This window comes from Leucoraja erinacea, chromosome 12, assembly GCF_028641065.1.
Source record: "Leucoraja erinacea ecotype New England chromosome 12, Leri_hhj_1, whole genome shotgun sequence".
NCBI classification, from domain to species: Eukaryota; Metazoa; Chordata; class Chondrichthyes; order Rajiformes; family Rajidae; genus Leucoraja; species Leucoraja erinaceus.
The window spans coordinates 26,406,058-26,423,597 of NC_073388.1; the positions used below are offsets into that span (position 1 = coordinate 26,406,058).

The 17,540-nt window shown below is 39.1% G+C and overlaps 1 protein-coding gene across 1 annotated transcript in view; it reads right to left on the bottom strand.

Moving 5' to 3' along the window:
• LOC129702227 (transmembrane protein 33-like) overlaps window positions 1-17,540 on the bottom strand; it is a 118,449-nt gene that overhangs the window by 84,385 nt on the left and 16,524 nt on the right. Inside the window, exon 5 of the mRNA XM_055643886.1 lies at window positions 14,842-14,909. Coding sequence (XP_055499861.1) covers window positions 14,842-14,909 — 68 coding nt within the window. The remainder of the gene's footprint in view (window positions 1-14,841; window positions 14,910-17,540) is intronic.

Here is a 17,540-nt window from a genome sequence, read left to right on the forward strand (position 1 = left end):
GCGGTCTCCGGGGAGGAAGCGGCCGTTCCAGACATTCCAAGCCGCCTAGGAGTGTTCACCCGTCGCCAGAGCTTCATCATCCGGCAAGAGGGCCTGAAGCATCGGGCTGCCGTAGCGGCGACTGCGGAGCCTCAATAGGCCTGATTATGCGTGAACAGGGGACGGGACTGGACTTTTGATGCCTTCCCCCACAATGGGAACCATTTTTTATGTTTACTGTTAAATTCTTTGATGTTGTGTCTTATTTTTATTTGTGTGCTGCAATGGCAAGTCAAATTTCACTACACCAATTGGTGTATGTGATAATAAATGTCCTTTGTATCCTTTGTATATTGGAGAACAATAGATCAGCCATGATTGAATGGGCCAAATGGCCCAATTCTGCTCCGATGTCTTATGGTAACAATACTATTAAAGATTATTGTTAAAGGTGTCACCATTTCAGGTTACATATGAACAAGCATATGGGGCTAGATTTTTTGTAGTGTGAAGTGAAACTGACAATTACTTTATCTATATATCTATAAAACTCTGGGGCTATCCGTCCGGCTGCCGTCCGGATCCCTTTCTGCCTTTTGATTCGTGCCCGATACTCGCATATGTCCAATCGGAATGGCCGATGCTCGCAGATGTCCAATCGGAATGGATCCATTTGCATGTACGGCTGCCGGCTGCATTTCTTCCTTTGATTCATTGCCACGCCCAATCCAGACGCTCAATCTCCGAGATCTTTTCCATTTCGGTAGAGATATCGCTTTTCTTTCTAAGTATCCGCTCCTCATTACATTTCATCGTGTTGAAGTACACGTTTTTAATCAAATCCTTCTCCCCCCCCCCCCCACACCCGAGTATTTCAAAAATAAACTCGCTTCTCCATTTACATGTCAGCTTCCAACACACTTCGAAACAAAGTTGCAAGACAGGAACACTCTGAACTTTTCACTGCTGCAGCAGGCAGGGGAGGTGCCATTGGATTTTTTTTTAAATCCACTGCTGAGGGAGGCAGGGCATTGCTGGAATCTTACTTTTGAGAACGGCTTCAGTTCCATTGGAGGAGACGGGTGCATGGTGGAATATTGGGTTGGGGGATCACACCATTGAGGGAGCACTTGGTCTAGTATTTTATTTAAATCTCTTATCCCACCAGGTCAGAAATTGCATTTTGCTTAAAAACACATAATGGCCATCCTTATCTGAACAAACTACTTCCTCAGAAAAACGCAATACAATACAACAGATTTGGGAAACAAGATTGGTTGAAAAATAAAACAGGAGCAGATCCAGATGTCACGCATACTTTTCCATGTCATGTAAACTTTTATAGTTATAAAGCATGTTCAGCATAAGATGATGTGATTAATAAGAAAATTCACTTAGCTTGAAAATATGAAAGAATTTACAATATCATTTTAATTGTGAAATCCAATTTATATCAGCACCGAAAGAGCGCAAAACTGCCTCTCATGGTCATGATTTCCTGCACATCAATTATTTACATGGAGAACACACAGAATAATTGATAGTCTCTTCAGAGTAAAAAGTTGATGAAACAAAGGAAACAGTTAAAATTCTCATTTGACCCAAAATAAATCTCTCAACACAATTAAACTGCAAAATTACGATCCATGCCAACAGAAAGCCTGTACTTCTTTACATAAGAGATCATCATGTGTGGAAAATCTTACAACTTTTAAATTTGTCCTTGATATATGGTGACAAATAAAAAGGTAATACAAATTACTTTTATTGAAGTAAACAAGTTGCAAATTATTTAATATAAAAGGTAAATTTATTATAAGAATCACAAAATTGCTTACACCTAAAGTGTTGTGCCATCCGTAGGTCATTCTATTACTTTCAAAGATTAAAGCTATAAAATCTCCATTTTCTCACACCAAGGACAAGTAAATTTCAGGCTTGAAAAAGTAATAAAACTTGTCAGTATTTTCTGAAAATGAAATTAACTGTGTGTCAAGATGTTACAAGAAGTGATAGATGGGTGTTTAAAAAAACAGAAAAATGTAAATTTTTGTTAAACCACGAGAAAAAATTGCCTTTGCAACAGTATGTTGGAAATGTGAATTAAGAAATAAGTAAATGTCTTAGTTTACCGGTAGAGAAAAAAAAAGAGCGGATTTATCTCTGAAAAACCAGGAGATCCACGATAAAAGTTTTGTGTATTATGAGTGGCAGATTTCACATTATGGGGCCTAGCCTCAATAGTGACCAAAGCCATTGTGAAATTGTAGCCGACCACATGCTTGGAGCAAACCTGGGCTTCACCAACAGACTATGTTTTGGGTTCCTGTTGGAAGACCAAGAATGGAACCAGACTGGAGGAAACAGTGAAGTTCAGGGGAAAGCAACCGCCAAACTCAAATTGTTTGCTGGACAGTGAACGAACCCACCTAATATTTTTTACACATCCAGACTGCCCAAGCTATCCCTGCAGTATTAAATGCACTTGAAACACCACCGGAGTACAAGAGAAAAATATTGAAAAGCATAGGAATTTCTTTACATAAATGTCGGCGGATGAATTGAATCAAGTCATTGAACGGGAATAAAGGATTATACTGAGAAAGTTAGATGAGAAAGGACAGGAGGAGGGTCGAGCAAAACATGGACTTGAGTAGTTGAATCACACATTTCACACTGTATATAGTTTGGCACAAGTATGTCATCAATGCAGCAAAAAAAAACCTACTTCTATTAAAACAAAAAGGAGCAAAGATGAACATTAAAGAAAATGCTGAAGCATTCAATACAACATTTGGCAGCATAAAGTACTCTTTGCAGTAGCTGACTGCTCATTATTATTCCCATGAATTAATATTTGAAGGAAGATGCTTTAATAGAAGCAGCTAAAAGCCTTTTATGCACAAATTTTGACAAACTGTATTAAATAAACGGATAGAATGCCAAGGGGGCTTCCTGCCAAATGCAATTTAAATGGCTTGTTGTGCTGAAACAATCTGAAGATTAAAAATGTCTTGTGAATGACAACAACACACCAGAAAATAAAATTAATGCAGTACTTTCATTAATAGAATTGCATCTCCATGTGTTTTCTTTTATTATATCTGGAAAAACAGTGGTACAATGGCCTCTTGTGTCACAACAGGCTTTTAGGCAAATCTCCAGCATCCCAGCACACCTCTGTACTATTCAACCCAATGTCGCTACTCTCTTTAATGAAAACAAACTAGGCAATAAACCACTTGTTCCCCAAAGCTAGGTCCCTCTTGCAACAAACAGAATCTGATAACAGAAAATATGCTTTCATCTAAATGCGTTTTTTTAATCAATTATGTCCAACAGATAAAAAGATAGATATCTTTTTGGAAGTAGGTTTCTGATTTACTCAACAACTGAACAAATATGAACAAAAAGGCAAAGAATTTTCCATAACACTTTATTGCTGTTTATTGAAAGCCTTTACCTCAATGCATATTATGATTAAATCATTCATCAACAGATCAAAGGATATTTCATTACTGTAAATTAGGCTTTCCAGCTAGTTGACATTTTTTCCACTAACTGTCCTATTTAAAAACGACAATAATTTATGAGTTTGCATTTTCTGACTAACATGAAGACATCTACAATTTGAACTTGCTGCATTGATCACTATGCATCAAAGCAACTACAGGGGCAAGATTTTTTTTACTGCATTCCATCAGTACATTGAAGCACACTGTTACCAGATGTTCACTGCATGTTCAAAATACAAACAGTTGAGTAATTGTTATTAATTTATGCACTCTGTAGCATGGTCACATATCAAAAGGAAATCATGGCACACCTAACAAACAAAATTGAGAAGTAAAAATGGGGCTTGCTCTCCATGAAAAATGGAAACATCCTAAACAGGAGGGTAATAAACCCAAGGTGGTGGTTTGAAGAAAAAATTACAAAATTCCCTGTGATTACAATTCAAATTTCACATAGCCAGAGCATAATTGAAAAGAAACCAGATTTTTTTCACATGTCCATTACTTCACAATAACATCATCATCCACTTTTAACTAAAACTGCCCATGTAAATATTCACGTCAAAGAATTGGAATATCAATTTAGTTCAATATTGTTAATAAATGGCTTTAATAAGCTACAAGTTCATAGAAAAGGAAAATGTAACATAAACACCATGCAATTAAATTATAACCTATTTTTAGGAATACATTCACACCAGATGTTAGCTAAGACAGGAGTTTTTCGCTGCATTCACTGCCAGAATAATCAAGCTGGATTGAAACTATTGAGCACAAGAGCTATATTTAATTTAATCTATATTTAATTTCATATTCAAATGCAACAACTTTATGTCCAATATTTTTGGAAAGCTTAAAGAAAATGAAATATGATGATCACTAAGATGGCTTTCCACAATTTCTCTATCAACATAAAAGATAACATTTAAATGATTTGTTCATAATCAAACCAGAAAACGAGCACCTGCTACAGAATTCAACTGATTAGCAATTTAAAATAAGTTTTCATTTAAGCAATTTAGGTGAAATATGGTTTACTGAAAAACATTTAAAAATATATCTCATTACTCAGTCAAGAACTTTAATTCATAATAATATGGGTTTCATTTGAGGTTTTGATTGTTAATTGAAATATCGCTACCCGTTTGCCACATATAATGCCCCAAAATATGCCATTGCAGTAGAAAATCCTCATAAAATTTAAAATTTCAGGTAAAACAAACCACAAATTCAGTAAGCAGTAGGACAATATCCAGTAGATATTATCATTGAACTCTGCTGCTATCTAGTGAATTTCCAAGGGATTGCAACTGTACAAGTGAAAGACCATTCGAAAATTCTCTGGTAGACAAAAATGCTGGAGAAACTCAGCAGGTGAGGCAGCATCCATGGAGCGAAGGAATAGGTGACGTTTCGGGTCAAGACCCTTCTTCAGACTGATGTGGGGGTGGGGGAGGATGGGAAGAAGAAAGGTAGAGGTGGAGACAGTAGGCTGTGGGAGAGCCGGAAGGGGAGAGGAAGGAGGGAGAAAGCAAGGACTACCTGAAATTGGAAAAGCCAATGTTCATACCGCTAGGGTGTAAACCACCCAAGCAAAATATGAGGTGCTGCTCCTCCAATTTGCAGTGCGACTCACTCTTGCCATGGAGGAGCCCCAGGACAGAAAGGTTGGATTCGGAATGGGAGGGCGAGTTGAAGTGCTGAGCCACTGGGAGATCAGGTTGGTTAATGCGAACCGAGCGGAGGTGTTGGGCAAAGCGACCGCCAAGCCTACGCTTGGTCTTACCGATGTAGAGCAGCTGACACCTAGAACAGTGGATGCAATAGATGAGGTTGGAGGAGGTGAAAGTGAATCCTCACCTGGAAAGACTGCTTGGGTCCTTGGATGGAGTCAAGGAGGGAGGTAAAGCGACAAGTGTAGCATCTTCTGTGGTTGCAAGGGAAAGTACCAGGGGAGGGGGTGGTTTGGGTGGGAAGGGACGAATTGACCAAGGAGTTACGGAGGGAGCGGTCTCTGTGGAAAGTCGAAAGGGGAGGAGATGGGAAGATGTGGCCAGTGGTGGGATCCTGTTGGAGGTGGCAAAAATGTTGGAGGATTATCTGTAGTATGTGACGGCTGGTAGGGTGGAAGGTGAGGACAAGGGGGACTCTGTCCTTGTTACGAGTGGGGGGGATGGGGAGTGAGAGCAGAGCTACGGGATATTGAGGAGACCCTGGTGAGAGCCTCATGTATAGTCGAAGAGGGGAACTCCCATTCCCTAAAGAATGAGGACATCTCTGATGCCCTGGTTTGAAGATGCGGCGTAGACAGAGGAATTGGGAGTAGGGGATAGAGTCCTTACAGGAAGCAGCGTGGGAAGAAGTGTAGTCCAGATAGCCATGGGAGTCAGTGGGCTTGTGGTAGATGTCAGTCAGTAGTCTGTTACCTGCAACAAAAACCTGCGATGGAATGGCCTAGAAACAGTAGGGAGATGTCGGAAATGGTCCAGGTGAATTTGAGTGCCGGATGGAAGTTAGTGGTGAAATGGATAAAGTCACTGAGCTCTGCATGGGTGCAGGAGGTGGCACCAATGCAGTTGTCAATGTTGCGGAGGTAGAGTTCGGGGATAGGGCCAAGGTACACCTCGATCAAGGATTGTTCGACGTACCCTACAAAGACGCAGGCATAGCTGGGGCCCATGCGCGTGCCCATAGCTACGCCTTGGATTTGGAGGAAATGGGGGGTCAAAGGAAAAGTTGTTGAAGTTCTCTGATGTCCCACAAGAGGGAACTACCAATCATGACTAAAATTACAGTTTTTCATTATCAAGTAGGAAAATCTAATTAGGATTATAAATTCTTTAATATTGGAAAAATTCTGCAAATATTCTGCAAATATTCTGATATAATCTAAAAGCAAATAACGTGGAATGAAGAAACCCATCATTGAGAAATTAAATATAGCAAGATAAACATATGAACAAGAAAATGTATGCTGGGTCCATGGAGTTTACCATAGTGCCAAAGTAACCTCCAATGCTCCCCATTCACCAACTATGATGCAATCTCTTGGAATGGTGCTGAAAAAGCCTATACCCATGCAAGAGGAAATGAATTGTGAAATTCTTCTAGCTTCAAGGCGATCAATGTGCGTGTATGTGTGTGTATGTGTGTGTGTGTGTGTGTGTGTGTGTGTGTATGTGTGTCTGTGTTCGTGTGTGTGTGTGTCTGTGTTCGTGTGTGTGCATGCGTGCGTGCGTACGCGCACACACATACAGAAAGTGCAGGTAATCTCACATAAAACTGGGGGAAAAGATGATACAAAGTGCTTCAGCGACAGTGGGTAAGACAGCTTCTCTGGAGAATGTGGTTAAGTGAAGATTCAGGTCAGGACGCTTCTACAGATAGTGGTGGGCAGGGGAAAGTAAGCTGGAAGAGAGGAGAGTCAGGACACCGCCTAGCAAACGATACGTGGATACAGGTGAAAAGCGTTTCTTGAGGGGAAAAACATTGTGAATTCAATTTGCAACATGGACCTACCTGTTCATTAGCTCACATTAAAACATAAAGCTTCAGACATTGATACAGTTTTTGAAACAGGCAAATATGATTTTTCATTGAATGTATTCTTACACAATTTTCATTAGTGGACAGCAGTAGCTGTGATTCTAATTTCCTGGTACAATCTATCTGGAATTGGATGAAAATGCAAATACAATATATTCAAATTTATTCAAGCAAATTTCGATTTTCAGTCTCGAATTACTGATCATCCTTAAAGAATTAAAGGAATGATTAACTGTTGTTCAGAGGAGTAATGTATTATCATCATATTTTGCTCTAGCCTAGAGAGTTGGACAGTCAGCTTCCCGTTGAATGTTAGTGAAATTCTGTGATCATTTTGGAGGATACAGAATTCATGAATGGAACATAGAACAGTATAATGCAAGAATAGGCCACAGTGGATGTGTCGAAAATGATGCCAAGGCCATCACTTATTTACTGGCGCATGACCCATATCCTTCCATTCTCGGCACGCCTTTATAAAAATCTTTCAAATGCCACCAACATATCTGCTTCGACCCTTACGCCTAGTGGCGTATTCAAGGCACTCACCACCCTTTGAGCAACAAACCTGCCCTGCGCATTTCCTTTAAACTTTCCCAATCTCATCTTAAAGCTATGCCCACTAGCATTTGATTTTTCCATCCTGAAATAAGATTCTGACTGTCTGTCCTATCTACACCTCTCATATTTTTATAAAGCAATCAATCTCCCTGCAACCTCCACGGTCCAGATATAATAATCCCATTCTGTCCCAACCTCTCCCTCCAAATAATACCCCTTAATCCAGGCATCATTCTGGTAAACTTCCTCTGCACACTTACCAAAGCCTCCACATGTTTCCTATAATGGGTCGCCCAAAACTTCACACAATGCTCCAAATGCAGCCTAGACAGTCCTTTAAATCTGTATTATGACTTCCTAGGTCTTACAATCAATGACAAACCTATGAAAGCAAGCATACCAAGTGTCTTTTTTAGCACTCTATCTACATACATTGCTATTTTTAGGGAATTTTGGACTTGGACCCCAAGATCTCTCTGCACGCCAATGCTGTTAAGGGTTATGCCATTAATTGCATATTTTCCCCTTACATTTGACCTCCCAAAGTGCAACACCTCACACTTGCTTGGATTAAATTTTGTCTGACATTTCCCCGTCCATTTCTATAGCTGATATCCTGCTGTATGCTTTGACAGACTTCCACACAATCCATCACATCGACAATCTTGGTGTCATCTGCAAAATTACTAACCAATCCGTCTATGTTTACGTCCAACTCATATATATATATCTATATAATGGAACAACATTGTTTTTTTTCTTGCGCAGAAACATATGCATCAAGGCAATTCTTCATGAAACAATTTAGCACAGATGGCAGGGTCCATCAAAATCATGAATCAAAGTTGCCATGGGAGATTCCAACTTGCAAAATAGTGAGTGGATGTTGAATACACGTTGGGGGAAAAAACATTAGATGAAGCAATCATTACAAACTTCTCCTGCAGTATTTTCAATAACAAGCAAGAATTCAAAGGGAAATGTAATGTTAGTGATTTGGACAACATTTGCATATGTACCCCCCACCCCCGCAAAAAGGCGCATTTCCAACCGATTGAAAGAAAATAGCTCTATATTGAAGAAATAGGCATCTTGGTTCTTCAAGATATATTGTAATGCACATCACAACAACAGATTGTAACCTTTTTGGGTGTGTAAAGGTTGGTAGATAATTCAGTTAATTATGATTAACAGCTTCATTAGCATTCCTCATGGCTGCCATGTCATTGGGCCCCAAGAACATGCACAATTATTAACTGCCATTTACACTTGCTGCTAGATACTCTCTTTTATTGATTCCAATAGAACCAAATATGCGAGATCAAAATGTTTTTTTTAATAATTGGAAAGAAATTGATACTTAAATTTTGGAAAAATACAACCACACCAACTGTTAAAATGTGGATTAGGAATATGATGGACATAGCACGCCTTGAAGAAATGAGACTCCGACTAATAGATAAATATGACCAATTCTTAAGGAGTTGGTTTCCTTTCATCGACTTTTTGGAATCATGTGATGCAGCGGTACCGTAAGGATTGCTGATTTCAGTTCATGACGCGGATAGATCTACATCTCCGAATACAGATTTGAAAATTTCTCTTTTAAGGGGCCTTCTCTTCTATTTCTACTTTCCACTTTCTCTCTTCCTTTTTTTATTTTTTATATACACACTTCACGTTTTTCTACTCTCTACCATCTATTTTTCCACTTTTTCCCCTTTCTATTGTTTTCTTTTTCTTGTCCTGCTTACTTCCTTCTTATAACATAAAACTAGAGGTTGTACATAGAATGGATTACGGTATTACATAGTTGGCACCTAAAATTAGGTTCCACTGTACTGTTTTGTGCTGTATTAACTTCTAATAAAATAAACAAAAAAAACAAAAAAAGAACCAAATATGCAGAATAATACCAGGCATTAATAACCTTGATTGAGTTTAACACTACCTGGCTAAGATAAATTCCTCACTGAGAATTCTTCAATTGATTCAAAAATACAAACATAAGAATTAGGATCTGCCCTTTAGCCTCCTTCACTTTCCCATAAGATCACAATGATTAGATTGACACCTCAACTACACATTCTCGCGCAGCTCTGGTAACCTTTCACCCTCGCTAATCAAATTAAATTCAAGGGTCAAAACTAAGTAAAATGTGAATGTTTTCAGTAATTTTTGCTGCATCAAAACTATTATTAACATATTGAGAATGGAGTAGTCTGATTAAAAAAAGAACCTTGAATGTTGAAAAATGAAAATTCCCGTTAACACCATTCCTTCTTAAGAATGTTGGAGGCTTAATAAAATAGTTTTTCAGTAGAATTAGAGTTTGAAACTTGATAAGATGTAGTTGATGATGCGGAGAAGAAGCTTTCATTTTGAAGAATGCCTCCTACATCCACAATCATTCTTTCCATGTCTTTAAGCAGTATTTAGGGGACATAAGACCATTAGACAATCAAAACAAAAAGGTTCAGTTATGAAAACACATGAAATATGGATCATGGGTCAAAGAGTAGAAATGGAAAGTGTGTGAAGTTGAACAAGAGCATGGATAGTGCTCTGCAAGAGCTAAGCAACACAGAACTATGAAGACACAAAAATATGATCACCAGGAAGACAATGAAGCTTTACTGCAATGAAGCCTTAGCCATGTTAAAATATAATTAAAAAAAACTGAAATATTAAAATATTTCATCCGTGAATATGGAAGCCGTTTACTATATAACAAAGTTTTCCAGTCAGCAATGAACTCAATGATTAAAATTAGGGAGAAGACTGTCAACTAGCTCAAGGAGAAATCCTATTTTTCTTCAACAATTACCGCTAGAACAGATTCATAGAACATCTCAACCAAAGTACGGCATCTCTGACCTTGCATTATTCCATCAGTTGTGCTCAATCGTAGTGTCAGCTACGATTAATTTAAATCTTGATGCAAAACTCTTGCCGCCCTCAAAGTCAAAAATATTAAACACTTCATAAATCCAACTCAGGAAACAAATAATCAACGTAATGCATTTAGAATCCATTTTTCAGTATTCTGATTGTGAGATCATTTGAAAATAATCTTTTCTAAAACTTGAGATTCTAAAAACCATTTATAATTATTAGAGATACTATGAATATAACTGCATTGCAAATTAAATCACCAGTGGAATTTCATTGTATAAGAAATCACGGTGCTATATTGAAAAGTTGAAGGCTTTGAATTTTATTTTTCAAACCTTCACATTAGAATTTGCTAATGAATAAATCAATTTCTACTGAAGGACAAACCTGACTGAATTATTAAATCATACATCAAGTCTAAAGTTGTCACTTCCCAACTACTGCATTGACAAGTCATATACATTTGTTAAGCATCTGAACAAGAGATATACTGCTGTTTTATTTATTTGGTAGAGTACAGATGGAGGGCTGCAATTTATCAAAAATGACAACTAAATCTATCTTGTCATACCTATAGCTATAATAAGAGTGTGCCGAGATCAACAAGTCTTTTCTTCAAAATTACTGATCTGTAAATTGCCCTTGACTGGTGTGGCAAATACAAATCACTTTCCTCTGTCAATCTAGATCTTGCAAACATGACAAACATTTAGTAACTACCAAAATATAAGCATTACTAAGTGTAGCCTTTTAAAAAACATTTGCATTAGCCGATAAAGGTATAACTAATGGAAAAAACTTTCAAAATAAGTGCAAATTTTTACAAAATATTTCAAATGCATGCTACTTCATTAATCTTCATAAATACCAAAGACATGTTGCTCAGCATAAATAATTATATTCAAGTTCAACAAGTTAATTTGACAACTGATCAAATAGTATATTGAATAACACCATAATTGAAGTAATATGATCTCAACTGATCAAGCACAACCTTTGTTACCCGATATGTACTAATATCTACCACCCCTACCCCACTCCATCTTTTCAGATCCACAACCTTGTTCTTAATGATCAACATGTTAGAATTCCTAATTAAAATGGAAATACTGGAAGCATTCAGGAGGTCAGAAGGTATCAAAGGAAGGTAAATTTGAATTAACCTTTCAGGTTGACGGCTTCAGTTAGTTGCTTGGTGTACGTCAGTGCGGTCCAGATTTCTGTATCTGAAAACTGCAGCAAAGTAGGCAATGAGCTGGAGAACAAATAATGGTGTGAATGGCCACCCATGCTACTGCTGGACTCAATAGTTCATACTTGGCTCCTCAGCTTTATATAAGAGAAATGAATGATATTGGGTAATTTGTCTTTTTTTCACCACCATTAACTCCCTATTAAAATTAATTTTTCCATGCTGCATGTTGTCCAAATGAATCTATTATGAAACATTCAAGTACCGTGTAAAGGTCTCTGCACCATGAGCTGTCAAAAAGCCTTCATAAGCACCTCTTCGTTGTGGCATCAGCCTCCACTAGTGGTTGCACTTCGCAGCTCGTGGACTGCTCTACCTGGTGAAACAGCCTCAGTGGTGAGACTGGCAGGACGTGTGAGGGGAGCAACTGCAAAAGTTGGTGCAACCACAGGTATCTATTGAAAGCCAAATGCATGATGCATGCTGAAAAAGCACAATACAGCCCAATATTTCTCTGGGCCTCTCCACTGATGCCACATCTGCTGAATACTCCAGCATTTTCATTTCAGATTTCCAACATCCACAGTCCTTTGCTTTTGTGAATGTACAACCATGGTTTTTTACGTGGTGTCTTATTTCCTATGTTATTACATTGAATTTATGATGAAGGATGTAACAACATACAGTTAACTCTCATTCATGCAGTATTTATGAGGAATTCTCATGTTTGTGAAGAATTTGATTTATTTTTTATTTTAACTTTAAAATATGGCATTGCAGTGTAAAACAATGATAATTAAAAGTAAGGAGATGAGTTATAGTTTGGCAGTTTATTTAAATGATTATGGGTTAAATGTAGAATGTGAAGCACAACAATTTCTCTGGAACAATTCCCATGCAACTGGCACCGCATCCCTCCCTCCCACCTCACCCCCACACCTCATTCCCCATGGATGGCGGATGGCTGAAAGCATATGTAGATTGAAAAGAAAAGGTGAACTGACAAGAGTCAGTGTCAATTAAATGAAACAAAAAGCTGGTGTCACTCAGTGGGTCAGGAAGCATCTCTGGAGAAAAGGAATAGGTGATGTTTCAGGTCGAGACCCTTCTTCAGTCTGGGTGATAGAGGAAAGGGAAACAAGAGATATAGATGGTGATATAGAGAAATATAGAACAAATGAATGAAAGATATGCAAAAAGCAACAATGATCAAGGAAAGATGGAGCCCACAATGTTCCACTGTTGACTAACCGGTAAGGAGTTATGCAGACAGTGAAACTCAACAGGACAACAGTGAAACTAGTATGATGACTGGCGTGTGGGAGTGACAGAGAGAGAGGGGATGCAAGGGTTACTTGGTTAGAAATCAATATTCATACCGCTGGGTTGTAAGTTGCCCAAGCAAGATATGAGGTGCTGTTCCTCCAATTTGCATCTGGTCTCAATCTGACAATGGAGGAGGCCCAGGACAGTAAGGTCACAATGGGAATGAGAAAGGGTGTTAAAACTTTGGGCAACTGGGAAATCATGTAGGCTGAGGCAGATTGAGTGGAGGTGTACAGAGAAACGATCGCCCAGTCTATGCTTGGTCTCGCCAATAAATAAGAGTCCACACCTGGAATAGTAGATCCAGCGGATAGAGTAGATGAGGTTGGAGGAGCTGCAAGTGAAACTCTGGTAACCTGAAAGGACTGTCGGGGTCCCTGGACAGAGTCGAGGGAGAAGTTATAGGGACAGGTGTTGCTTCTCCTGTGGTTGAAGGGGAAGGTACCTGGGGAGGGGGTGGGAAGGGATGAGTTAACCAGGGAGTTGTGGAGGGAATGGTCTCTGCGGAGACATAAATCAGATGACACAAAGGAGCGGCAACATCTCTGGAGAACATGAATATGCATGTTTTGTGCTGAGACCCTTCTTCAGTCTTGGTAGTGAACAAACCTACCTTCCTTCCCCATCTCTCTTTCAGCTTTCCCACCACCACAATGTCTATAGAAGGGTCCTGACCCAAATGTCACCTATCCACGTTCTCCCGAAATGCTTCCTGTCCCGCTGAGTTAAGGGCCTGTCCCACTTACGTGTCCTTGGCATGCAAATTACGCGACCTCGTGGTCGCATTGAGCCGAGACGGTCGAGTGAAGGTCGGGCGCGATTACATGCGTATGCACAGCCGCCTGGAGCACGTGACGTCATTTGAAGATGGACACAAAGCTGGAGTAACTCAGCGGGACCGGCAGCATCTCTGGACAGAAGCAATGGGCGATGTCTCATGTCGAGACTTCTTCAGTCTGAAAAGAAGGGTCTTGACCCGAAACGTCACCCATTGCTTCTCTACAGAGATGCTGCCGGTCCCACTGAGTTACTCCTGCATTTTGTGTCTATCTTCAAATTTCTTGGCCCCGCTCTGGGAATAGAAGTGGGAGCGAATCGGCGAACAGCCGTCCCAGGCCGAGTTCGGCGATCGTTTGCCTGCTTCTGCTGCTGTTGAAGGTGGGACTTTGGCACTTTGGCCGTTGGCGTGCGAAGATTTCGTTCACTGCAAGAATTTCGAAGCCCCAAGCGATGTCGGGACGGGCCCCGCACAACTCTGTACCCCTCCGCGCATCTAAGTGGGACTGGCCCCGCGCAGCCATACGGTGCCCGTACACCTCAAGCGACCACGGGGTCGTGTAATTGGCGAGCCAAGGATGCGTAAGTGGGACAGGCCCTTTACTCCAGCACTGTGTATCCTTTTCATACTATTGGTAACCTGACCACCTTACATGTTCTTGCTTATTTGTAATGATTGACTGAACTGACCTCTAGCACGCCTTTTTTTCAAACCAACCTTAATGTTTCTAGATCCAGTTGGCAGTCTACTAATGACTTCAAGAGAAATAAAGCATAGGTCAAAATTGTAAACCTTGCTACCAACAGCTAGATCCTAAAATTGTAATAAAAAGCACACCACTGCCCTTCTGACAAACATGATCATTCAATCCCAAAACAGTTATCATTAAAATTCCTTCAGCATATGCAAAATACCACTTTATTAACTTCATACGTTACAGAATAAAATTCAGGCATTTACAATAAACTTAGGCTTCAACTTTATGCTTAACCGAAGCACTGCAGTATTGGACAAAATTATAAGAAAGTGCATGAGAAATTAAAACTTACATCTAAGATTTTCCGATTGTAAGCAGTTGCATGAAGCAGAGAAAACACTGCCACTGGTACCAAACATACTGTACAAATCTGGATAAGGAAAAGTTTTAGAAACAAGTCAAAGAAATAAGATAAAGTGTCATATTATTGAAAATGAGCTGTCTAACGAGAAATAATAATATTTTTTATGTTAATTTGTTGGTGAACACATGAATCAACTATAGAACTGTGCCATTAAGCTTGATCAGAGGGTGATTATTAGTTAAAAATTGACATTTGAAAGCATAGAATATAAATTATACCGCTTCGAATTCTCAAAAATGTCTTGCCTGCTTTACCTGTATCCACCAAATATTAAAAATTCGTATTTACTGGAATGCTGATTAGGTTAGTATAATCCAAACAACAACTCTTTTAACACCATTAACTCATATTGTATTTATAAACCTACAGAATTGTGGATAAATAAATATATTTTGCAAATTTATAAAAATGATCACATACTTTATAAATAATATCCATACTTGACCAACTGTTTGGATTTTGTTATCAATCATTACAACACAGCAATTATGACATTAAGGAAACAATTTCCTTTTCTTATTCTTTACACTTCTTTTTGCAGCTGCTGCCATTTATTACCCAAGTATGGTCCACAGGATCTAACAGCTTAGCTGCACTTGGGTACATCTGTAGTGCCATTCAATAAGCTTATCACATATTTACTAGCATTTGCCACATGACACCACCACTGGGGAACAAAATAATTATCAAGCCCATATTTAAAATTGACATTTGACAAAGTAGATTGTGGAAGAGAACGTTTACACCTATTTCCCCTGAAGAAACAATATTTCTCTCGTAAAAAATCTGTTTCCAATTTTTGGATGACAGCCTTTAGTCCTGATCTCACGAATCTGCAAAAATACTTTCCGTCTATACAATGATCTTTCCTCAGTAATATGGAAACTTTAATTAAACTGTCTCTTTACTCTCTAAATTGCAAGGAACACAGCCCAAACTCAATCAACTGGTTACTGAAGTCATCTCTAAAGCTTAGTCTAGCCATTGAATAAGCATCATATTTCATAGAAGGATTCACAATGTCCTTTTCTGGAAACTGCATATACAATTTGTTGTTGGAACTAATTAAAGCTGGACATTAAGAGCACAATTTTATTTGAACGGCTAGAAATAAAGAACTGCAGATGTTGATTAATATACAAAAAGACATAAAGTGCTGGAGTAACTCAGCAGGACAGGCAGCATCTCTGGAGAACATGGACAGGTGACATTTCAGGTTGAAACCCTACTTCAGACTGGCCGAAAAAAAATGTCTGCAGAAGGGTCTCGACCTGAAACTTCACCTATCCATGTGCTCCATAGATGCTGCCTGACCTGCTGAGTTATTCCAACATGGTGTCCTTTCATTTAAACATCTACTACAAAATAATCAACCAATTTAGTTTCTTAAATAAAAAAAGTGCTCAGTTGGTCTGCCAAATGTAAAATATTTAAGTTGTAAACAGGTTAAGTTGCAATTAAGACCATTATAGAGGTGCTATGGTCTGCTGGCCTACTATCTATTGAAACACCAGTCAAAGACAGCTCCACAATTTTATGTTTACTTTTCTACAAAGATAAACACTATAACAGCTCAACTGAGTATAGAATTTGCCTTAATCAAAGGATAAATTATCATTGCCTCAGACATCTCCAAAATACCAATGTTATTGTATCTATTATTACATCATTAGATTGCCAACTGTTTTTTTGTTTACATGTAAAAATCGCTTCTTCTTACCTTCCACTTTCCTTCTTATTCCTCATCAGCTTTGCCTGCCTGCTGATCACAGCCTATCATCATTTTCCTTGCTTTCCTGCTTTCTATAGCCCAGTTCTTATGACATTCTTCATTGACATCTGCTCCTGATTTCTGTTTCCCGTTGAGAACCCACTCACTCTTCAACATTTCCTCAGTGCTTTCAGACTGATGGTCACTTCAAAATCAATGATTTTTTATATAGTGGTGTATAATAGCTATAGAATTCAACAGTCAAGTTTTTGGGAACAGTGCAACCAATTAATGTTTATCACTATTCAATTTATTTGCAGAAATGAATACATTTGAACAATCTAATTTTAAAGTAAATATTTGGAGCATCTGAATGCTATTAAAGTAAACAAATGTGTTTGGTATGTATTTTCTTTGGCTTATCCTATTATGAAGATTGAAAGAGGTACTATTAGTAACTTCAGACAGCCTTAACAATTCCCTGCAAAATGGGTCATCTGTGACCTTGCGTGCTCTGAGAAAAATTTGTTCAGGGACAAAAGGGAGGAGAGGGGGTGGGGGGAGGTGGAGGGGGGAAGGTGGGGAGGGGGGAGAGAGAGGGAGAGGGGAGAGAGGAGGGGGGAGAGTAGAGAGAGAGGAGGGGGGTGAGAGAGGAGGGGGAGAGAGAGAGAGGAGAGGAGGAGGGGAGAGAGAGAGGGGGGGAGTGGGAGAGGGAGAGAGAGAGAGAGGGGGAGAGAGAGAGAGGGGAGGGGAGAGAGAGAGGGAGGGGGGGGAGAGGGAGAGACAGGGGGAGCGAGGGGAGAGGGGCGAGAGAGAGAGGGGAGGGAGGGGGGAATGAAGGAAAATTAATTTCTTCTTTGCTACATATATCGTTAAACATGTGTTAATTCAAATGTTTGAGAATCTAGTCAAAAAT